We start from the raw sequence: 18,659 nt of genomic DNA, 5'->3' as shown, positions 1-18,659 counted from the left end.
AATTTCGTGGCAGAAAAAGTGGGAGAGCGACCAAGGGTGCCAGAAACTGGAGGATGTTGAATATAAACAGTTTTATTGATAAATTTGAAGTCTTGAAATTTATCAATAAAACTGTTATTATTCAACATCCTCCAGTTTCTGGCACCCTTGGTCGCTCTCCCACTTTTTCTGCAGCATTGTCTTTACCGTGGGGTGAGTTCTCCGCTCTTTCTGGCGGATTTCTCCCTGGGTTATAATTTCACCATATAACCTACCCCCCCCCCCCACCCCCACCTTTTCAAAATTATTGGGGGTGCTAAGCCCAATGGAAATAACCCCTCCCTGGACACATACAAGGATTTTTCTCAACATTGGGGGTGCTCAAGCACCCCCAGAGTCGGCTCCAATGCCTCGGTGTCCTGGGTTATAATTTTGTTGCAGAAAAAGTGGGAGAGCGACCAAGGGTGCCAGAAACTGGAGGATGTTGAATAATAAACAGTTTTATTGATAAATTTGAAGTCTTGAAATTTATCAATAAAACTGTTTATTATTCAACATCCTCCAGTTTCTGGCACCCTTGGTCGCTCTCCCACTTTTTCTGCAGCATTGTCTTTACCGTGGGGTGAGTTCTCCGCTTTTCTGGCGGATTTTCTCCCTGGGTTATAATTTCACCATATAACCTACCCCCCCCCCACCCCCACCTTTTCAAAATGATTGGGGGTGCTAAGCCCAATGGAAATAACCCCTCCCTGGACACATGCAAGGATTTTTCTCAACATTGGGGGTGCTCAAGCACCCACAGAGTCGGCTCCAATGCCTCGGTGTCCTGGGTTATAATTTCGTTGCAGAAAAAGTGGGAGAGCGACCAAGGGTGCCAGAAACTGGAGGATGTTGAATAAACAGTTTTATTGATAAATTTGAAGTCTTCAAATTTATCAATAAACTGTTTATTATTCAACATCCTCCAGTTTTGGCATCCTTGGTCGCTCTCCCACTTTTTCTGCAGCATTGTCTTTACCGTGGGGTGTTTGAGTTCTCCGCTTTTCTGGCGGATTTTCTCCCTGGGTTATAATTTCACCATATAACCTACCCCCCCACCCCCACCTTTTCAAAATTATTGGGGGTGCTAAGCCCAATGGAAATAACCCCTCCCTGGACACATACAAGGATTTTTCTCAACATTGGGGGTGCTCAAGCACCCACAGAGTCGGCTCCAGTGCCTCGGTGTCCTGGGTTATAATTTCACCATATAACCTACCCCCCACCCCCACCTTTTCAAAATTATTGGGGTGCTAAGCCCAATGGAAATAACCCCTCCCTGGACACATACAAGGATTTTTCTCAACATGGGGGGTGCTCAAGCACCCACAGAGTCGGCTCCAATGCCTCGGTGTCCTGGGTTATAATTTCACCATATAACCTACCCCCCCCACCCCCCCTTTTCAACATTAAACCTGCTACCTCTCCTAAGGTGGAGGATTTAAGGATCCAAATGGTTGCTGGGTCTTTGCAAGAGCCTTGGTATGTGATGAAAGGGAGAGATCGGTTTAGAGTAAGGGGGTGGTGGTGTGTGTGTGTGTGTGTGTGTGAAGGAGTGATCTCAGCGAGGAGGAGGAGGAGGGGGTAGAGTATTAGACTGTAAGCTCTTCCAGCAGGGACTGTCTTTCTTCTCTGTTTGTGCAGCGCTGCGTACGCTTTGTGGCGCCAGTGTTCGAGAACGGAGGATGAGATGTCAGTGTGAAAGGAGAGGGGGGGTCTGAGGGGCATCACAATCTTGGGACAATGTGTGTGGGGGGGGGAGGTAGGTACCCGTGGGGGGCACACACAGACCCAACACTCACCCAGGCCCGAAGCACCGGAAACCGCTGCCGGGGGAACAAGAGACGCCGGAAACCAAGGCTGGAGGACCTACAGAGAGATACCGGAAGCGCAGGCCACGACACCGGAAGCAGCTGTTCAGCGGGCACCCAAGCAAGAAAAGGCGATTCGAGGGTCCCTCCCTAGCCCAGAAGGTCTCCCTAACCCGAGCAGATCGGAAGAATCAGAGGGACCAAAGCGCCCCGACACCCAACCATAGAGACCAAGGGAGTGGGAAGGTCAGTCAGTGCTTCCGCCTAGCGACGCTCTAGCCCCCTCCGCGCAGACTCGCTCATCATGGGGACTGGTGCTGCTTCTTGGCTTTGCTTCTTTGAGAGCCTGTGACAAGTAGCATCAGGGCTTTTTTTGAGGGGGAACTTGGGGGTACTGAGTACCGGCACCTTTTCCATTGTGTGCTGAAATTGGCCCACGGTCCCCAAGTTTTAATGAAAGAGCTCAGGCTCTACCCACCAATTCTGCCTTGTCATAGATTCTGTGACTGGTTGCAGGGGTCTTGGCTATTGTGGGGTGGGTCCCTCAGTGATCACCTCATCCCTGAAGGGTGGCCTGACATTTGAGTACCTTTTCCATTGTCTGCTAAAATTGGCCCACGGTCCCCAAGTTTTAATGAAAGAGCTCAGGCTCTACACACCAATTCTGCCTTGTCGTAGGTTCTGTGACTGGTCCTGGCTATTGTGGGGTGGGTCTCTCAGTGATCACCCCACCCCTGAAGGGTGGCCTGGCATTTGAGTACCTTTTCCATTGTCTGCTAAAATTGACCCACGGTCCCCAAGTTTTAATGAAAGAGCTCAGGCTCTACACACCAATTCTGCCTTGTCGTAGGTTCTGTGACTGGTCATGGCTATTATGGGGTGGGTCTCTCAGTGATCACCCCACCCCTGAAGGGTGGCCTGGCATTTGAGTACCTTTTCCATTGTCTGCTAAAATTGACCCATGGACCTCTAATGAAAGAGCTCTGGCTCTACCCACCAATTCTGCCTTGTCATAGATTCTGTGACTGGTTGCAGGGGTCCTGGCTATTGTGGGGTGAGTCCCTCAGTGATCACCTCATCCCTGAAGAGTGGCCTGACATTTGAGTACCGGCACCTTTTTTGCTAGAAGAAAACACACTGAGTAGCATCAATGTTTGAACCCAGTGACTGGGAAATCAAGAAATGGAGAAGTAAAAAGAGGACCAATCCCTATGCGTGTCTGGCCAATACTTGTTAATGAAACTTGGCCAAATCCTAGATCCAGGTGTGCTACTGGCTAGAGCCACATCCACCTGCAAGGAATTTTACAACTGGATGCTCAGCCTGAACCCCCCCCCCCCCCCCCCCCCCCACACACACACACACACTTTGTTTCAGATCTGGTACCTGTTAAATGTGCAGAGCGTCCCCTGGCAGGGGCGTAGCCATGGGTGGGCCTGGACTGGCCCACGCCCAGCCACTTTTACTGCCCTGAAGCGCTGTTCTCTCTCCAGCACCGGCGATTCCCATAGCCAGCCTTCTGCCAGCGCGCGTTGTCAGGGCCTCTTCTCAGGCACGTCCCACCTTTGCGGAAAACAGGAAGTTGCAGAGTAGGCAGGATGCGCCTGAGAAGAGGCTCCGACGATGCGCACTGGCAGAAGGCTGGCTGTGGGAATCGCCGGTGCTGGAGGGAGAACGGCGCTTCAGGTCAGTACAAATGATCAGAACTGACCATGTGCAGGGGGGGGAGGGGGATAGCGGGTGGAGAGGAAATGCGGGGGGAGGTAGCGGGTGGGGAGGAAATGCGAGGCCTGTGCCCACCCAGTCCACCTCCAGGCCCATCTAAAAATTGAACTCTGGCTACGCTACTGTCCCCTAGTCCTAAAACTGAAAGAGCAGCAGTTAATGGACCTCTGTGAACCTGGGCCCCTTATTTTGATGTGAGGATCCTAATGCAAGCCAGACGTTGAAGGGGTGCACTCAGTCTTTTACATTTATGAGGCTGTCAACATATGGTTTATTGCAGAAATAAGATATGTCCGGTACACTGTGGAAATGATAAATACTAATTGTAGAAAAGTGATAATTATGCCAATAATAAGACCACCTTATGCACAACATAATTGGCTGATGTCCTGGCTGTGACATCCGGCCCAAAGTCTTATTTTATTTTTTTTGTTTGCTAGGATGACCAACTTCTCTTCTCAGCCTTTCTCCCTACAGCAGCAGAAGCAGCTGGCACTGAATATCACACGTGTCCTTTCGATCTACGGCTACATTACGGACTCCTACATCATCGTGAGTAGATTTCATAATAGAAGTTGCTCACATGTTAAAGCAGCATCATGCAGCCACTGCCCCTTCCTTTTTACACTAAGCTGAGCCTCAGCCAGTGGGTTGGGAGCACCATATGCCTTTCCACCGAGGATTATTTTGCTCCATGTTCATTCTTAGGAACATAGTAGGTGGACTCATTATTTTCTGCTGCCATCTGGTCTGCACACTTACACCAGTCCGCATTGCTAATGATAATGATACATAGCAGCTGCAAAGCACTCGATCCAAGTTGAATTTTGACATTCCTTAGTGTCCTCAACAGACCAGTCCAGAACCTGCGGGTTGTGTCCTTGGAGTAGCGGGTGGTTGACGAAAACAACATCTGTAAAACTAAAATTAGCAGTTAAGATCTAATTTCAACGTTTTTCTCTTTCTCTACTGCCCTGAGTGGGTGAGCGTACACACTTTGGTAGCTGTTTAAATGATTACAAAGACTAGCAAGGTTGTTATGTAAACATACAGCTTTCTAGGTTCCTATGGCTTCACTGGTTGATACCCAGTGACCAGCTGACACCAATCTGTTTGGCGTCTAGGAAGTTGTCGTCTGTTGGAACCAGCCCAGCTATTTCCTGGCCTGCTATGGCGCTAGATTGTGTTTCTTTATCTGCCCTTGTTTTCTTGTATTCAAATTATGTTGTGGTACCATCGTATAAACCACTCCTATATATTTTGTCCACCAGGAGTTTTTTACAGACGATCTCTGGGATACTCTGCCTCAGTCTTGGCAGACAGTGCTGGCTGACCTCCCTTCTGCCCAATTAGCTGATTTGTTGCTGGAGACCGGGAACACAAAGGAAATCTGGTATGCAGAGTTTGATTTTTGTCCTGTCCTGAGCTCCAGTCATTTTTCTCTGGTTTCTTCTGTGCATCCTTCCTTCCAGGGCCGGAAAATGCAGCAATCAGCTGGAACCAACACCTACTTCTTGTGCTATTCTTTAACCAGCCACATGGTGGTGTTATAGGAGAAATTGTCAGTGCTCCCATTACCTACTCATTGCCACATTGAGTTGTGTTAGCAGTAAGCCAAGTGCTACGAAATCACATGTAACTTTAATCTTGCTTTCCACCTGTCAGTTTATGCATCAGTTTGGTCTTAAGTGCTGCTTTTGCAGGGTAAAATGTCATTGTTTTAGTGACAGAGTCCAAATTAGGTCTTGTAACATTATTAATGAGTGTTAACAGACACCCATGGCTTGTTCACTCAATTCCTCTTTATCGCCCTCCTAGCTACAGGTCAGTGTGGCCCCTCTCCCTGCTGGCGTTTAAAGTCACAGCACACACGTTAGCTTTCCCCCGAGTAGCCAGAGAGGCGGGGAACGGTATGCTGGAAGAGTTCCGCCACAATCACTGCCAGAGCGCCATGCTTGAACCCCTCCTCCGGAGGCACGTGAAGCCCAAGAAACAACATGAGATTCGGCGGCTGGGGGAGGTGAGCTTGGCATTTTTCAAAAACAAACGGATATGAAAGAGCAGCTCCCAGCACTCGGAGTTCAGTTTGTAACTAATGTATAATTATACTACAGCAAGATGCCCACCGGAAGGGTGGAAGGCCAGATTTTAGGACTCAGGCTGTAAAAATACCAGCTAGGTTTAAAAATCTATGACTGGCTGAGCAAGGACTTGCTCTTCCTGCAAGTTCATAGAATCTGAAAAAAAAAAGCAGATGGAAAAAAATGAGACAGAGGTAATACAAAGTTCATGAGAAAGGTATGAGAGGTATTGCAGCCGGAAGATGTGAAACTGTTATCTCAACGTTTCCCAAAATATGTTGATAATTAGCAGTAGCTGAGAACGGAAGGAGGTGGGCACATCAGATAGCAGATCGCATGGGAAAGTATGATCTCAGGAAGTTGAGACATATAAGGAGCTAGGTTCCTCACCATTCACTTCTATGGAGAGGATAGAGTATAAAAGGTGTGAGATTTTGACTTAGTTTGAGAGTCCTCTCCAGACGGCGAAGCCCTGTGCGGTTGAAAGCAGAATTTGATGTCTGTATTTGTACCAACTTGAAGACTTGTCTTTGGGTAAGAAATAAAATGTATCTATTTATCTAAACCTATCTCTGTCTCTATTTTTATAGATTCTGTCTTCTCTTTACCTAACATTTAGCCTACAAGGTAGATCATATACAAGTGACACTCAGTCTTTGCAGAAACTTAGACAGATGTTTAATAAGATTTATGTGGGAACATAAATGGTCCATAATATACCTAGATCTAGAAAAACAGAAAGCAGTAGTTATGGGAATTAGTTTTCAATTACGGCTCCTAATGCCACCCCAGAACAGACCCCCTTATGATTGGGTGACAATGGAGGTTAGAGAAACTATACAGAACCTGATATATGAAATAGGTACTATTAGTCCCCCGTGTGAAGGAGTCAGATAGAGGTCTAGCAGAGGGGAAATTAAAAACACTAAGATGCTAGGCCAGGGGGGGGGGGGAGTGGATGAAGTTGGTAAATCTTGGAGGTTTGAAATCAAGACTACGCCCTTGTTTAAATTTGACATGACACGACATTCAACCTTGCCAGGTAAAAATTCAGCAGAGTCCACGTTATATATGGCTGCAGGTTTTAGACGACAGAGAGAGATTTGATGATATACTTGGACCTTTCTCCGAGTGTTTTAACTGCTATTCACATGTGTGTTTTAGAGAATATTAGTGTTATTTTCTTGGGTACCTGTTTCATCAGCTAGATAATAGGCTGAACTATTCTAAAATTTAGGTTAGGAAGTCCCCCTTCCTCCTCGAAGTGTGTCTGCCTTTTCTTATAAATATACGTCAGCTTGAAGACCACTTGATTATGAAAGCATCAAAAAATGATCCCCAAAAAATGAAATCCTGAGGCTAGATAGACCAGAATGTGCAGGGCTGTTTTCAACTGGGGTCTATAGCATTATACCAGGAGGTGAACTGGGCCGGCACTGGCTGGGCCTGTGTGTCTGTATTTTTAAAAGATGTTCCTAGGATACACTTGCTTTGGTTAGGGAAATAAAAGCCTCCACAGAGTTGCAAATTCATGACAAAGTCCTGATATGTTTGTGTTCCTTGAGGATCTGGAGAAGCGCTTTTTAATCTTTGCATCTCTCACTTTCCAGCTAGTAAAGAAGCTGAGCAACGTCACAGGTTGCGACTGCATTGTGGATGTTGGATCTGGCCAGGTACGATTTTCCAGCAGTTGCTTATAACGACCGCAGATCCGAGAGCTCCTTGCCTTCTGATAACGCTGGCATCATGGAGCAAAGGTTTGCACGTTATTCCGCCATCCCAAATTATAACAGCATGCAACTGAATCATTAGAAGACTTGGGTCTCTTAATTGATGACCACCTCTCCTCAGTGTTCTCACACAAATCGTGGCATCTGCTGGTTCTTCGTACGTAACAGCATTGTGCCTGGAATTGCTACGGTGTAGGTGTTACAAATAGCATGTGTCATTTGGTCTGTGCCGATCTTGTGTTGTAACTGATGCTATGGTTCTGTGCTTCACTATGATCTGCATGGCTCTGGGCGGGGAGGATCGGTGTTTTCTGATGCCACAGTATCTGGGAGTGTCGAGGACGTCATCAAGAGGGACACAATATATGTATAAAAACACGGATGTTTCTTTGTGGCCAGGGAGAAAATCTTTGGCTTCTTACGGCTCTGTGAGGTTATGTGAATAAGTAGTGTCAATGATCTTTGGTGTGCATGGTATGACTTATAATTTTGGGTAATGCAGAAATATGTGCTCTCTTCTCCCCCCCCCCCCCCAATCCCAGTAAATTATACTTTTCCATGGCACTCGTTGCACCTATGCGATGTATGTACACATTCATATATGTGTACACAAACACACCTGCGATACTTGAGATTACAAAAGGCACCAGATATAGGGCTGGTGCTGGGGGGAAATGTGATAAGTTTGGCCTCTGGTCTCCTGCATGATAATTCTCTTTGAATTTTATCTAAGGGCCATCTCTCCCGGTTCCTGTCCTTCGGCCTCCGTTTGTCCGTCACAGCTATGGAGGCAGATGAGCATCTGGTCACCATGGCCACCAAGTTCGACCAGCAGCTGGGGTTCGCCTTACAGAAAGAGAGAAAGAAGGCAATGGAGGTATGCGTTTAAATGTCCTTCTTGGGGATCAAGACTTCGATCAGCAAGTGACTTTATGCATTATTTTTTTGTTTGTTTTTCTTTAGTGCCTCGGTGGAGATGGAAGCCACAGCCTTACCCTCCAGATGCCAAGACATGTATGGGGATGGGTGGACCCCAAAGCATCCTGGGAACACTTTATTATCCAGTTATGCAAGGACCAGTCTTTAGAAACCCATACCTATTCAACAGCAATAACTAGCCCATCCCAGGTAGCCGGATTGGGCTCTATAACTCCAGGACAGCAGCGTCTTGCTTGTCAAGGTAGGACCTGTGCTACAGATGTAGAGAAGGACCTGCCAGCAGTGGCCAGTGAAACATCAGTAAGTAAAAGTCACAGTAAAACAACAGCGGAGCTTGAAGTAAATGGAAACAGACCAGCAAGTTCTTTAAACCAGGATGGACACAGGTCTTGGAATGGTCACAGCTGTCCAGACAATTCCAGGAATTCAGACATTAGAAGAACTTCTATGTTATCAAACTGTTACCATATAAAGCAGCCATGCCAGCCGGGACCTTATTTCTCCCCCGAGAGCAGGTTTGTGCTAACAGGACTACATGCTTGTGGTGACCTCAGTGTCGCCATGCTCCGCCATTTTGCAAGGTGTCCCAACATCGTGGGCATCACTTCGGTGGCCTGCTGCTACATGAAGATCAGCACCGCTGAGACGCCTGTTCCACCGGGTGTCCCGAGGCCCCGTCGCTTTCCTGAGCCTGCTCAATCCTCAGAGCCTGGCTACCCTATGAGCACCTGGCTGGCGCAGCTCCCCGGCCACCAGCTCTCTTACAAATCACGTGAAGTGGCCTGCCATGCCATCGAGGAGTACGCCGAACGCCTTCGGGGCAAGAGTACAGGCCTTCGGTCACACTGCTTTCGAGCTGTGTTGGAGACAGTGATTAGGGGGTTAGACCCATCCAAGAAGCGACTGGGTGTCCAGACGATAAAAAAGGCACATGAGCTTTCCTTTGAAGAGTAAGTGACTTTTCCTCTTCTGAAAATATGTGTTTCTCTCTTTCCCAAGTTCTTGTGCTCTTCTACTTGGGGGGAATCTCTCTCATAACTACCAGAATATGGCAGTATAGGATAATCGTCTAGCTTTGTTGGGCCAAGCTCTGTGGTGCTCTGCTTTTATCACAAGGTTTTTAAGCTTCCCCACCTTCTCTCCTAGTGTTACAGCATTTGCACTGTGGCTGATGGATCAGGAAGAAACTCACACTGGGTCATCATTTGGTTCATAGTGATGACAGCCGAGGTTTGAATGAGGTTTATGGTCAGCTGTGCATACCCTATGTTATGATTATATTTAAGGTAAATCTAAGCCGGTAGCTGTCCAAACTGTGTGCTTATGAAGATTTAAATAAGCAAAAGGAAAACTGGGCAATCAAACTTCATTTTTTTTTCGGGGGTAGGTGCTTCTTAACATAAAATCATATTGTCAGCTCTGGTTCTCATATAATCCAGTTATCCCTGAAGCCTCTTACACTGTGTAACATTCATGAGACTGGGAGAGGAGTAAGGGGCTTCTGGTCACAAAAGAGCAAAATGAAGACATGGTGGTGGGTTTCCTGAACACGTAACAGTGCTTAAGTGAGGCTTGGATTCTCTCTGTGGCAGTGAAAACTATCATGTCAACTTACTAGAGGTAATCGGTGGCGGGGCTGGTGGTTGGGAGGCGGGGATAGTGCTGGGCAGACTTATACGGTCTGTGCCAGAGCCGGTGGTTGGGAGGCGGGGCTGGTGGTTGGGAGGCGGGGATAGTGCTGGCCAGACTTATACGGTCTGTGTCCCGAAAAGCACAGGTACAAATCAAAGTAGGGTATACACAAAAAGCAGCAAATATGAGTTATCTTGTTGGGCAGACTGGATGGACCGTGCAGGTCTTTTTCTGCCGTCATCTACTATGTTACTAGAGGTAATCTGAATTTTTGGAGAAGAGTTATGGAGTCCTAAAAGTTTATATACATCCTCCATCTCCAGATAATTCTTACATCAGTCCAGTAACATAATCCAGATTACTAGTGAAACAACACTGCAAGCCCCTGTGATGTCTGTCTGTGTAGCTTATCAGCCTTTGATGGGTGCTCTGGTTTCTCTCTCACAGGTACGCCCGTCAGGGGCTAGCCCGAGTGGGATTGGACCCCAACGTCCCTCTGGACAAGGCCTCGGTGGAGGCAATGCTTTCTCAGGAACAGAATGTGGTGGCATTTTTCAGTTTGGCTCTGCTGCTGGCTCCTTTAGTGGAAACAATCCTTCTGTTGGACAGAATGATATTTCTGCAGGAGAGCGGTCAGTATCCAGAGCCCTTCAACTCCAAAGTTTAAGACATGTATGGCAGGGACAATGTACTTAAATTTTCAGGTCATTTTCTAGGCGATGTTACATTAAAATCATCACTATATGTGGTGCTAGATAAGGTACGTCACATGGTTATAAAACCTCTGCCTTGAAAAATGTATGATCTTACTTTGAACCCAGAGCAGCAAGTGCTGTGTTCAAAGTTACGAAGCGTGATGATGGGAGGAGTGGGATCAGAACTGGGCTGCACAGGTTTTGCAGCTCTACTTTCACAAAGCGCAATGGTGGATTGGAATTTAGGTCCATAGAATTCACAAGTCTGTGCGGTTCCCTTCAAGCCACATTGGCAGAATCGTACTATGCTGGACTCAGCAACTGTCCTGTGCTGTCCCTATTATCAGTTGATTTTAAGATATTTATGAACAAAATTGTCATACCAAAGAACATAATCCAATCTCGAGTGCAATTCTATAACCTTTGATCTAAAATTTGACAACCATCAGGCCAATATTCAGCCCCAGCAGTTGACATCTTTTTAAACACCAGCCACAGTGGTCAAAAAAATCCAATTGATACCAGATACTGGGACTGGCTTTTCAGAGAGGCCTTTGTGCAGACCTGAAGCAGGAAAGATAACTCTGGAAAATTGGTTGCGAGTGTATTAAATTAGCGCAAGCAATGGACCTACTCCGTCCACCTGTCAGCTTTTATTTCTACATCTCTGAAGCGGTCCAGCTTGGAGGCCACCATGTGACAAATGAATCAGGAGGGCAAAAATACTGGTATTCCCAATGGGGCAATGCATCACAGAAAAAGATCCCAAGGGACACAATGGGAATAGACAGGTGTGGTGGTGGTGGTGGGGCATAAAAGCATATGCCCACAGCGAACCAGCGTTATGTTTAAAAAAAAAAAAAAAAAAGGTGAAAATTTTATTTGGTTTCCCCTGACAGGTTTTCATTGTGAGCTGCTTCCCCTCTTTGATCCCAAGCTCTCCCCCAGGAATCTGGTTCTGGTGGCTGCCAAACCCACCTCCTCCACCACCACCACCCTTACTACAGATGACCTTGGCACGCCAAGGTAAGAAGCTCCCTGGAATTTGCCTCTTCTGGTCCCAGAAGCTTGAAGCTCTAATCGTGGCTACCACTGCCATGGGTTGCAGGTATTTTTCTGAGACCCTCATCATTGCGAGCAGCCTTGCGTATTAGTACATAAGTATTGCCACACTGGGACAGACCAAAGGTCGATCAAGCCCAGCATCCTGTTTCCAACAGTGGCCAATCTAGGTCACAAGTACCTGGCAAGATCCCAAAACAGTACAGTACATTTTATGCTGCTTATCCCAGAAAAAAAGCAGTGGCTTTTCCCGCAAGTCATTTTAAAAATGGTCTATGAACGTTTCTTTTAGGAAGCCGTCCAAACCCTTTTTTTAAACCCTGCTAAGCTAACCACCTTTACCACATTCTCTGGCAACGAATTCCAGAGTTTAATTACACTTTGAGTGAAGAAATCTTTTCTCCAATTTGTTTTAATTTTACTACTTTGTAGCTTCATCGCATTCCCCCCTAGTCCTAGTATTTTTGGAAAGAGTAAACAAACGATTCACGTCTACCCGTTTCACTCCACTCATTATTTTATAGACCTCTATCATATCTCCCCCTCAACCGTCTTTTCTCCAAGCTGAAGCGCCCTAGCTGCTTCAACCTTTCCTCATAGGGAAGTCGTCCCATCCCCTTTATCATTTTCGTCGCCCTTCTGTGTACCTTTTCTAATTCCACTATATCTTCCTACACAGAAATAAAGGTTTCAATTTACACAGCATACGCATCTTGAAGTACACATTCCAAATTAAAGCTTACACGTGGGTTGTAAATGAGAATACAGAGTCTAACAAAATTCCCAAATGTTTCACTTGTATATATGTCTGAACAATTACTCCTAACAAGGACAGGTTAATAGGCATAGTAACAGATGAATCATAACTTCTGTTTTTGCAATATTCAGTTGTATTGATTTTGAGTCATCCGTTGAAGAACAGCATCCAAAGTTCTTTTATCCAAAATATAAAGGAACCAGGCACTGTCATGTGCCCAGCTCCTACAGTGACACCTGGTGGCCAGAGGCAGCCTCTGGAGGGAGACACCATAGGGACGATTCTAGGCAGTGGTGTGCTGGAGCGGGCTCTCGCGAGATCCGTTTGTTAAGTTTTTAAGAATTTTGGGAGCCGGTTGTTAAAGTAGGCCTCCCCATGGCTACTTTAACAACTGACTCCCAAAATGTGGGCTTGGGCCCCCTCTTGGATTCTCTTTTACTTTGCTGGCAGTGATGCTGGCCCCACCTGTCAAGTAAGTAGACTGCTGCTGCTCCCTGCTCCTCGTTTCTGACTCTGAGCATCAGGCTGGGACTTTTCATGCAAGCGCAAGAAGGTTCCATCATGCTGCTCAGAGCAAGAAACAAGCAGCAGAGAATGGTGGCAGTCCATTTATTGGCTGGTGGGGCTCGGCAAAGGTATGCCTAGCGTGCCCGCACAAGGGTGGGGAGAGAGAGGCATATATTCCCCCCTCCCCCCAAATTTCAGGGCCGGCTATGCCCGGAGAGAGAGCCCATTGTTAAAAATTTACCAGCACACCCGATTCTAGGTGCCCCAGGGCCGCATGGTAAGCGCCTATGTTTGGTTAATACAGAATGCTGGTGTAACCTAATATCGACATGCTCATAGCAGGGATGTGTGTAAATGCCAGTGTTCTGTAAATTATGCAGACAAGTGGGAGCCCTGCCTGCGTCCCATCTCTGTGTACACACCCTTGCAAGCACTTAGCCTGATGGCTATTATTCTAAATCGACCCAGTCCGGTTTTCAGGGGATCCACAACAGATTTGCATTCATGGCCTCCTTGCTCATCTCGTGGATATCCTTAAACCTGACTGGCTGGGTATGCCCCGAGGACTGGGTTCAGAAGCACAATTCTAAACATTTTTGTGTGTATAAAATGTGGGCACCTGGGTACTAGATTTGTCTTTCATCTGTGTGGCTCCTGGCTAGGAGGGAGCGCGAGGTGTTTATTACAAAGCAAAATTTCCTGGGTAACCTAGTGGCTAGATCCCAATTGAACGTAAACCCAAAGAAAGCAGAAGGAAATGCGTAGGCCATAAAAAAAGTAATTTATTTAAGTTACAGAGGTGCTCTTTTAATGATTAAGAAGTCCTATCTATATTTACAAAACCACAGGCAGCTGGTGCCCTGACAGTCCCAAGCTACAGCCGGAAGGGTACCTGCTTAATATTCGTGGAAATACTTGATCCCCAAGCTGCAGAAACACGCCCACTCCATTCAGTACCAAAAAGACTTCTTGGGTCTGCGGGTTTCCACTATTCCCATCTTCTCCATAACTTCCTCTTCAAAGGTTTTCAAGGATGGCTTGTAGGTCTTCTCTATGGTGTCATCCACAGATGTGTCTTTTGGTCCATCTTTAGGAGGGGGTGGGGGGAAATGTTTACAAGTAATTAGATTATGGATCATTTTTGTTCAGATCTGCAGTTTAGGACATAGAAATGTGTCACCTGGGTATGAAGTCAAGGAATCAATTTGAGAGAACTTGTAAACTGTACAGCACCGGGCCTTTTTTTTTTTAACTGCTAAGAAATGTACACAGCACTGTACACAAACACATAAGAAGCATTCTTTCTCTGCCTGTATCCAACAGTCTGCTAAAACCTGTTATTTCTTTCTTTATCCAACAAACTTCTCAATCAAATAGGATCCGGCAACAGTCCTTTCAGATCAAATTCTCCACAAGAAACTATTTTTAGGTTTTCAAGGTTTTTTTTACATACTCAAAACATATAACATTCAAATCACGCATTAATACTTTTCATGTTTCGCTCTGCCACGAGCTGTATCAAGGACATTCCCCTATAGTCTCTCCTAGCGCCAGCTCTACTATGTAAACCCGTTAAAACATAGTAGAGCTGGGCGCTAGGAGAGACTATAGGGGAATGTCCTTGATACAGCTCGTGGCAGAGCGAAACATGCATGTCGGGCAGCTGAACCCCTTAGTCTGATACTGAAAAAGAAAAGATAAGTAATTTAATCGATAAGGAGAAATTAGACCTTACCTGCTAATTTGCTTTCCTTTAGTCCCTCCAGACCGGACAGTCTCCACCTGCTGGTAGGCAAGCACAACCCAAGAGTCCAATCCTGGTCCGGTCCGGAGGGACGCTAAGGAAGAGAGATAATAGAGATAGTTGAAAATTAAAGGAATCGGGTGGACCGATGAAGAAATGGGTGCTAGTTACATTGTCATGTTTACATTCTTGGCGATGAGCACCGCTGAGGTCACCATGAAAAGTATTAATGCGTAATTTGAAAACTATCGATGCATGATTTGAATGTTATATGTTTTGAGTATATAAAAAAACCTTGAAAACCTAAAAATAGTTTCTTGTGGAGCATTTGATCTGAAAGGACTGTTGCCGGATCCTATTTGATTGAGAAGTTTGTTGGATATACTTGGGACTGGCGCTGAGACTTTGAAAATTAGCCATTGCTTGATTTCTTTCTTTATATCACCACCAAAATTTGCCCCTTCCTTTCTGAGCACACTGCCAAAACCCTTATCCATACTCTATCACCTCACGCTTAGATCACTACAAATTGCTTCTCACAGGTCTCCAACTAAACCATCTTTCCCCTTCAATCTGTTCAAAATTCTGCTGCATGATTTATCTTCCACCAGTGTCACTATACTCACATAACCCCTCTCTTCAAGTCACTTCAATGGCTCCCTGTCTTCCCATACAGAATTCAAATTCCTCTCTCCGATTTACATGTGCATTCATTCTGCAGCTCCTCGGCATCTCTCCCTACACTCCATCCCTCAAGTCAATCAGTGGTTCCCAAACCTGGTCCTAGAGACCCCCCAGCCAGTCAGGTTTTCAAGATATTCACAATTAATATTCATGAAAGAGATCTGTATGCAAATCTCTCATGCATATTCATTGTGGAAATGAATATGCATGAGAGAGATTTGCATACCAAGGCGGTATCCGTAGCCTTATCCTCCACTGCCAATTCCAGGCGCTATGCCTTCCATCTTACGGCACCTAGAATAGACTTCCTGAGTCAATACATTATGTTCCATCTCTGACACTAGTCTAGGCTAAAGGCCCACCTTTTTGAGGCTACTTTTAACCCTTAACCTTGTATTCACCTGTTTTAATATTCATAATAAATGAAACTCCATAATCTCTTAATTGTCTGGTTTGTCTTTAATGAATAGATTTGTAAGCTCTGTCAAGTGTCGATAGAGAAGTCAAAGATGACTCCACGGTTACAAGCTAAGGAGACAGGCTGGATTAGAGTGTTATCCACCAAAATAGTGAATGAGGGAAGAAGAGAGGTAGGGTTAGGGGGGAAAATGATAAGTTCAGACTTGAGTCATGCTTAGTTTCGAAAGGTGGTGGGACATTCAGGCAGCAATGTCAGAGAATCAGGGTAAGCCATGGGCCTGGATTTCTGGTGAAATTAGCATAACGATGATACCGAAAACCATGGGATAAGATCAGAGCAGTAAGGGAATTACAGAGAGACAAGAAAAGAGTTCCCAAGACACAGCCCTGAGGTACACTGACTGACAACAGGATAGCAGTGGAGGAAGATCTACCAGAGCATACACTAAAAGTGTGATGACAGATATAAGAGGAAAACCAAGACAGAACAGAGCCTCAAAATCCAAGTGAGGCCAGCGTATCAAAGAGTAGGTGGTGACCAACAGTCAAAAGCAGAAGAGAGATCAGGAAGGATGAAGACAGAATAGAAGCCTTTGCATCTGGCCAGGCACATGTCACTGGAGACCTTCACAAGGGTTGTTTCTGTAGAATGTAGAGGGCGAAAGCTGGATTGTAGTGGATCAAGAATTAGCTTGAGATGAAAGAAAATCAAGACAGTGGCAGTGAACGGCATGTTTAAGTAGCTTGGATAAAGAAAGGGAGGAGGGAGACGGAGCAATAGTTGGAAGGGCAGGTAGGGTCCAATGAAGGCCCTTTAAGGAGTGGTGTAACTACAGCACGTTTGAAGGCATCAGGAACAATTGCAAAGGAAAGTGAAAGATTGAAGATAAGACGGATAGAAGGGATGATAGTAAGAGAGACAGTGCTGAGTATATGGATGGGAATGAGATCAGAGGAACAGGTAGTGAGTTTGGAGGATAGAAGATGTAGTTTCCTGTTCTGTGATTTTAGAAAAAGGTGGCAGGGGGTTGAAGGAAGACTGTGGGAATGAAGTGGGGGAAGGGGAGATGGAGGTGACGCGGTGGAGAACTCAATTAACTTTGTGAAGCTTGTCATGGAAATTCTCGGCCATAGTCTGGGTAGAAAGTGAAGGAAGGAATGGAGGTGGGAGGCATTTTGAGGAGGGAGTTCAATGTGGCAAAGAGATGGAGAGGCTTGGATGCAAGAGTTTAACAAGTGTCAGAGCAGACTGGAAGGTCAGCAAGGATTTGAAATGGAAGAAGTCAGCATGGACACAAGTTTTTAGCCAAAGGCTAAACACAGGAATGTAGGTAGCATACCCTGGAGGTTAGCCAAGGCTGGGGTTTGGTATGCCTTACAGAACAGGGGAAGGGAGGAGTGCGAATGTCCAGAACACATGAAAAAATTGTATTATAGGAAGAGACAACTCATTGACAGACTTGGATGAGATTGAGGGGGGTTAAATATGAAACATCAGATGATCAGAGAGAGAAGAACTGAGATAGAGAAATGAGAGAGTGCAGCACAGCTAAAGATTGAATGAGGATGTTAAAGCGAGAAACTTACAGGCATAAGGGTCAGCGTGGTCGTGAACGTGAATGTTAAAGTTCCCGAGAAAGAAGGAAAGCCAGGAGTCGAAATTGGCAAGAAAGGGACATCGGGGAGTCAATAAATAACCACTACCTGGAGAAGCAGATGGGAGTGGACCTACAGGAAAGTGAGAATAGCAGCTCAACACCACCACTGCAGCCAATGAAGTGAGATGTGTGGAGTAAAGATAAGCTCCACGACAGAGGGGCAGAAACTGAAGCAGGGCAAGTCTCAGAGCATGCATCTACAACCTAACTATGTCCATAACGTTTCTCTATATTTGTGTCTAGGTCAACAGATAATTGTCGGAGATGATGTTCCCTGGTCACCTGTTCCCCTAATTAAAGTGACAATGGCTTCGCTCAGTACACCACCGTAGACGCTGACTGCATTTTTTGAATAACTACAGCTCTGAGACTGACCGGTGCTGTGTACACTGATGGAGCTGTAAATAATAGTCTGCCTTCTGCTGTAGGCTTGTGGAGAGCGGTCAGGCCTATCTGTTCCAAAATTACTGAATGCCACCCAAGGAAAATTAGAGGGAGGTCCTTCGCGAGATGACCCTTTTGGCTTCCAATGACTGGGATTACTTTGTTTTGCCAATAATTATGTTCCTGTTATTTTATACCTAAATCTGTTGTAAATTATTTGGCAATGCACACTGCAATTACAAAAATAACCTCGACACAAAATGACTGCTTCAGCTTCTACAGATCTAGCTCAGTGTTATACTAGGAGAAAATGGAGCGTATTATTTAGGGGGAGGGGGAGGAGGCGGCTGGTTATCTGTGGGTCTAAGTAAGGAGCGACACAGGCCTTCCTACTGCAGCACGCAGGTGAACCATCAGTTGCTGGTATGTATGTAGGTACATAGACCATTATATGTATCACAGAAATTACCACAAAAATCAAATCTGGATTAGATCTGGGCCAATAATTTCAAATTGAAACTAAACAGAGAAAAAACTAAATTTCTAATACTAACAAATCCTCACCATCCAGTACAAATCATTTTGTCGCTGATAACATAATCTACCCTTTAGAAACCACCATGAAAATTCTAGGTGTAATAACTGATAATCGTTTGAACCTCAGATACTTAAAATAGTGTCCGTTACCTTCAATTCACTATGGAAACTAAAAATACTGAGACCATACTTTCCAAGCTCAATTTTTAGATCCGTAACTCAATCACTAGTACTATCTTTAATGCTGCGTTCGGCACCTAACCCTTACCGTTAGT

At 45.6% G+C, this 18,659-nt stretch overlaps 1 protein-coding gene across 2 annotated transcripts; it reads left to right on the top strand.

The window, feature by feature from the left end:
* Positions 1-2,059: 2,059 nt before the first annotated feature.
* On the top strand, positions 2,060-17,828 carry LOC115459696 (protein RRNAD1-like). Of its 2 annotated transcripts, XM_030189501.1 has the most exons (10): positions 2,060-2,075; positions 3,995-4,106; positions 4,826-4,947; positions 5,373-5,574; positions 7,246-7,308; positions 8,099-8,242; positions 8,329-9,254; positions 10,384-10,568; positions 11,531-11,657; positions 17,707-17,828. In XM_030189501.1, the coding sequence occupies exons 2-10, from the start codon at positions 3,996-3,998 to the stop codon at positions 17,729-17,731; spliced, it is 1,905 nt and encodes a 634-aa protein (XP_030045361.1). In that variant the 5' UTR covers positions 2,060-2,075; position 3,995; the 3' UTR covers positions 17,732-17,828. The 2 variants fall into 2 exon arrangements, with proteins under 2 accessions (XP_030045361.1, XP_030045362.1); XM_030189502.1 differs by lacking the exons at positions 10,384-10,568; positions 11,531-11,657; positions 17,707-17,828 and adding an exon at positions 9,451-9,538.
* Positions 17,829-18,659: the final 831 nt, after the last annotated feature.

The sequence above is a fragment of the Microcaecilia unicolor genome, unplaced genomic scaffold, assembly GCF_901765095.1.
Source record: "Microcaecilia unicolor unplaced genomic scaffold, aMicUni1.1, whole genome shotgun sequence".
In the NCBI taxonomy this organism is placed as follows: Eukaryota; Metazoa; Chordata; class Amphibia; order Gymnophiona; family Siphonopidae; genus Microcaecilia; species Microcaecilia unicolor.
The sequence above is the reverse complement of the archived record's forward strand: the minus strand, read 5'-3'. Positions and strand labels throughout refer to the sequence as shown.

Bases quoted from the DNA above. Each gene is read 5' to 3' on its own strand.
- LOC115459696 (XM_030189501.1), top strand. From the start codon at position 3,996: ATGACCAACTTCTCTTCTCAGCCTTTCTCCCTACAGCAGCAGAAGCAG. The intron at 7,309-8,098 runs GTACGATTTTCC...ATTTTATCTAAG, and splicing joins TGGATGTTGGATCTGGCCAG to GGCCATCTCTCCCGGTTCCT. The intron at 10,569-11,530 runs GTCAGTATCCAG...TTCCCCTGACAG, and splicing joins GATATTTCTGCAGGAGAGCG to GTTTTCATTGTGAGCTGCTT.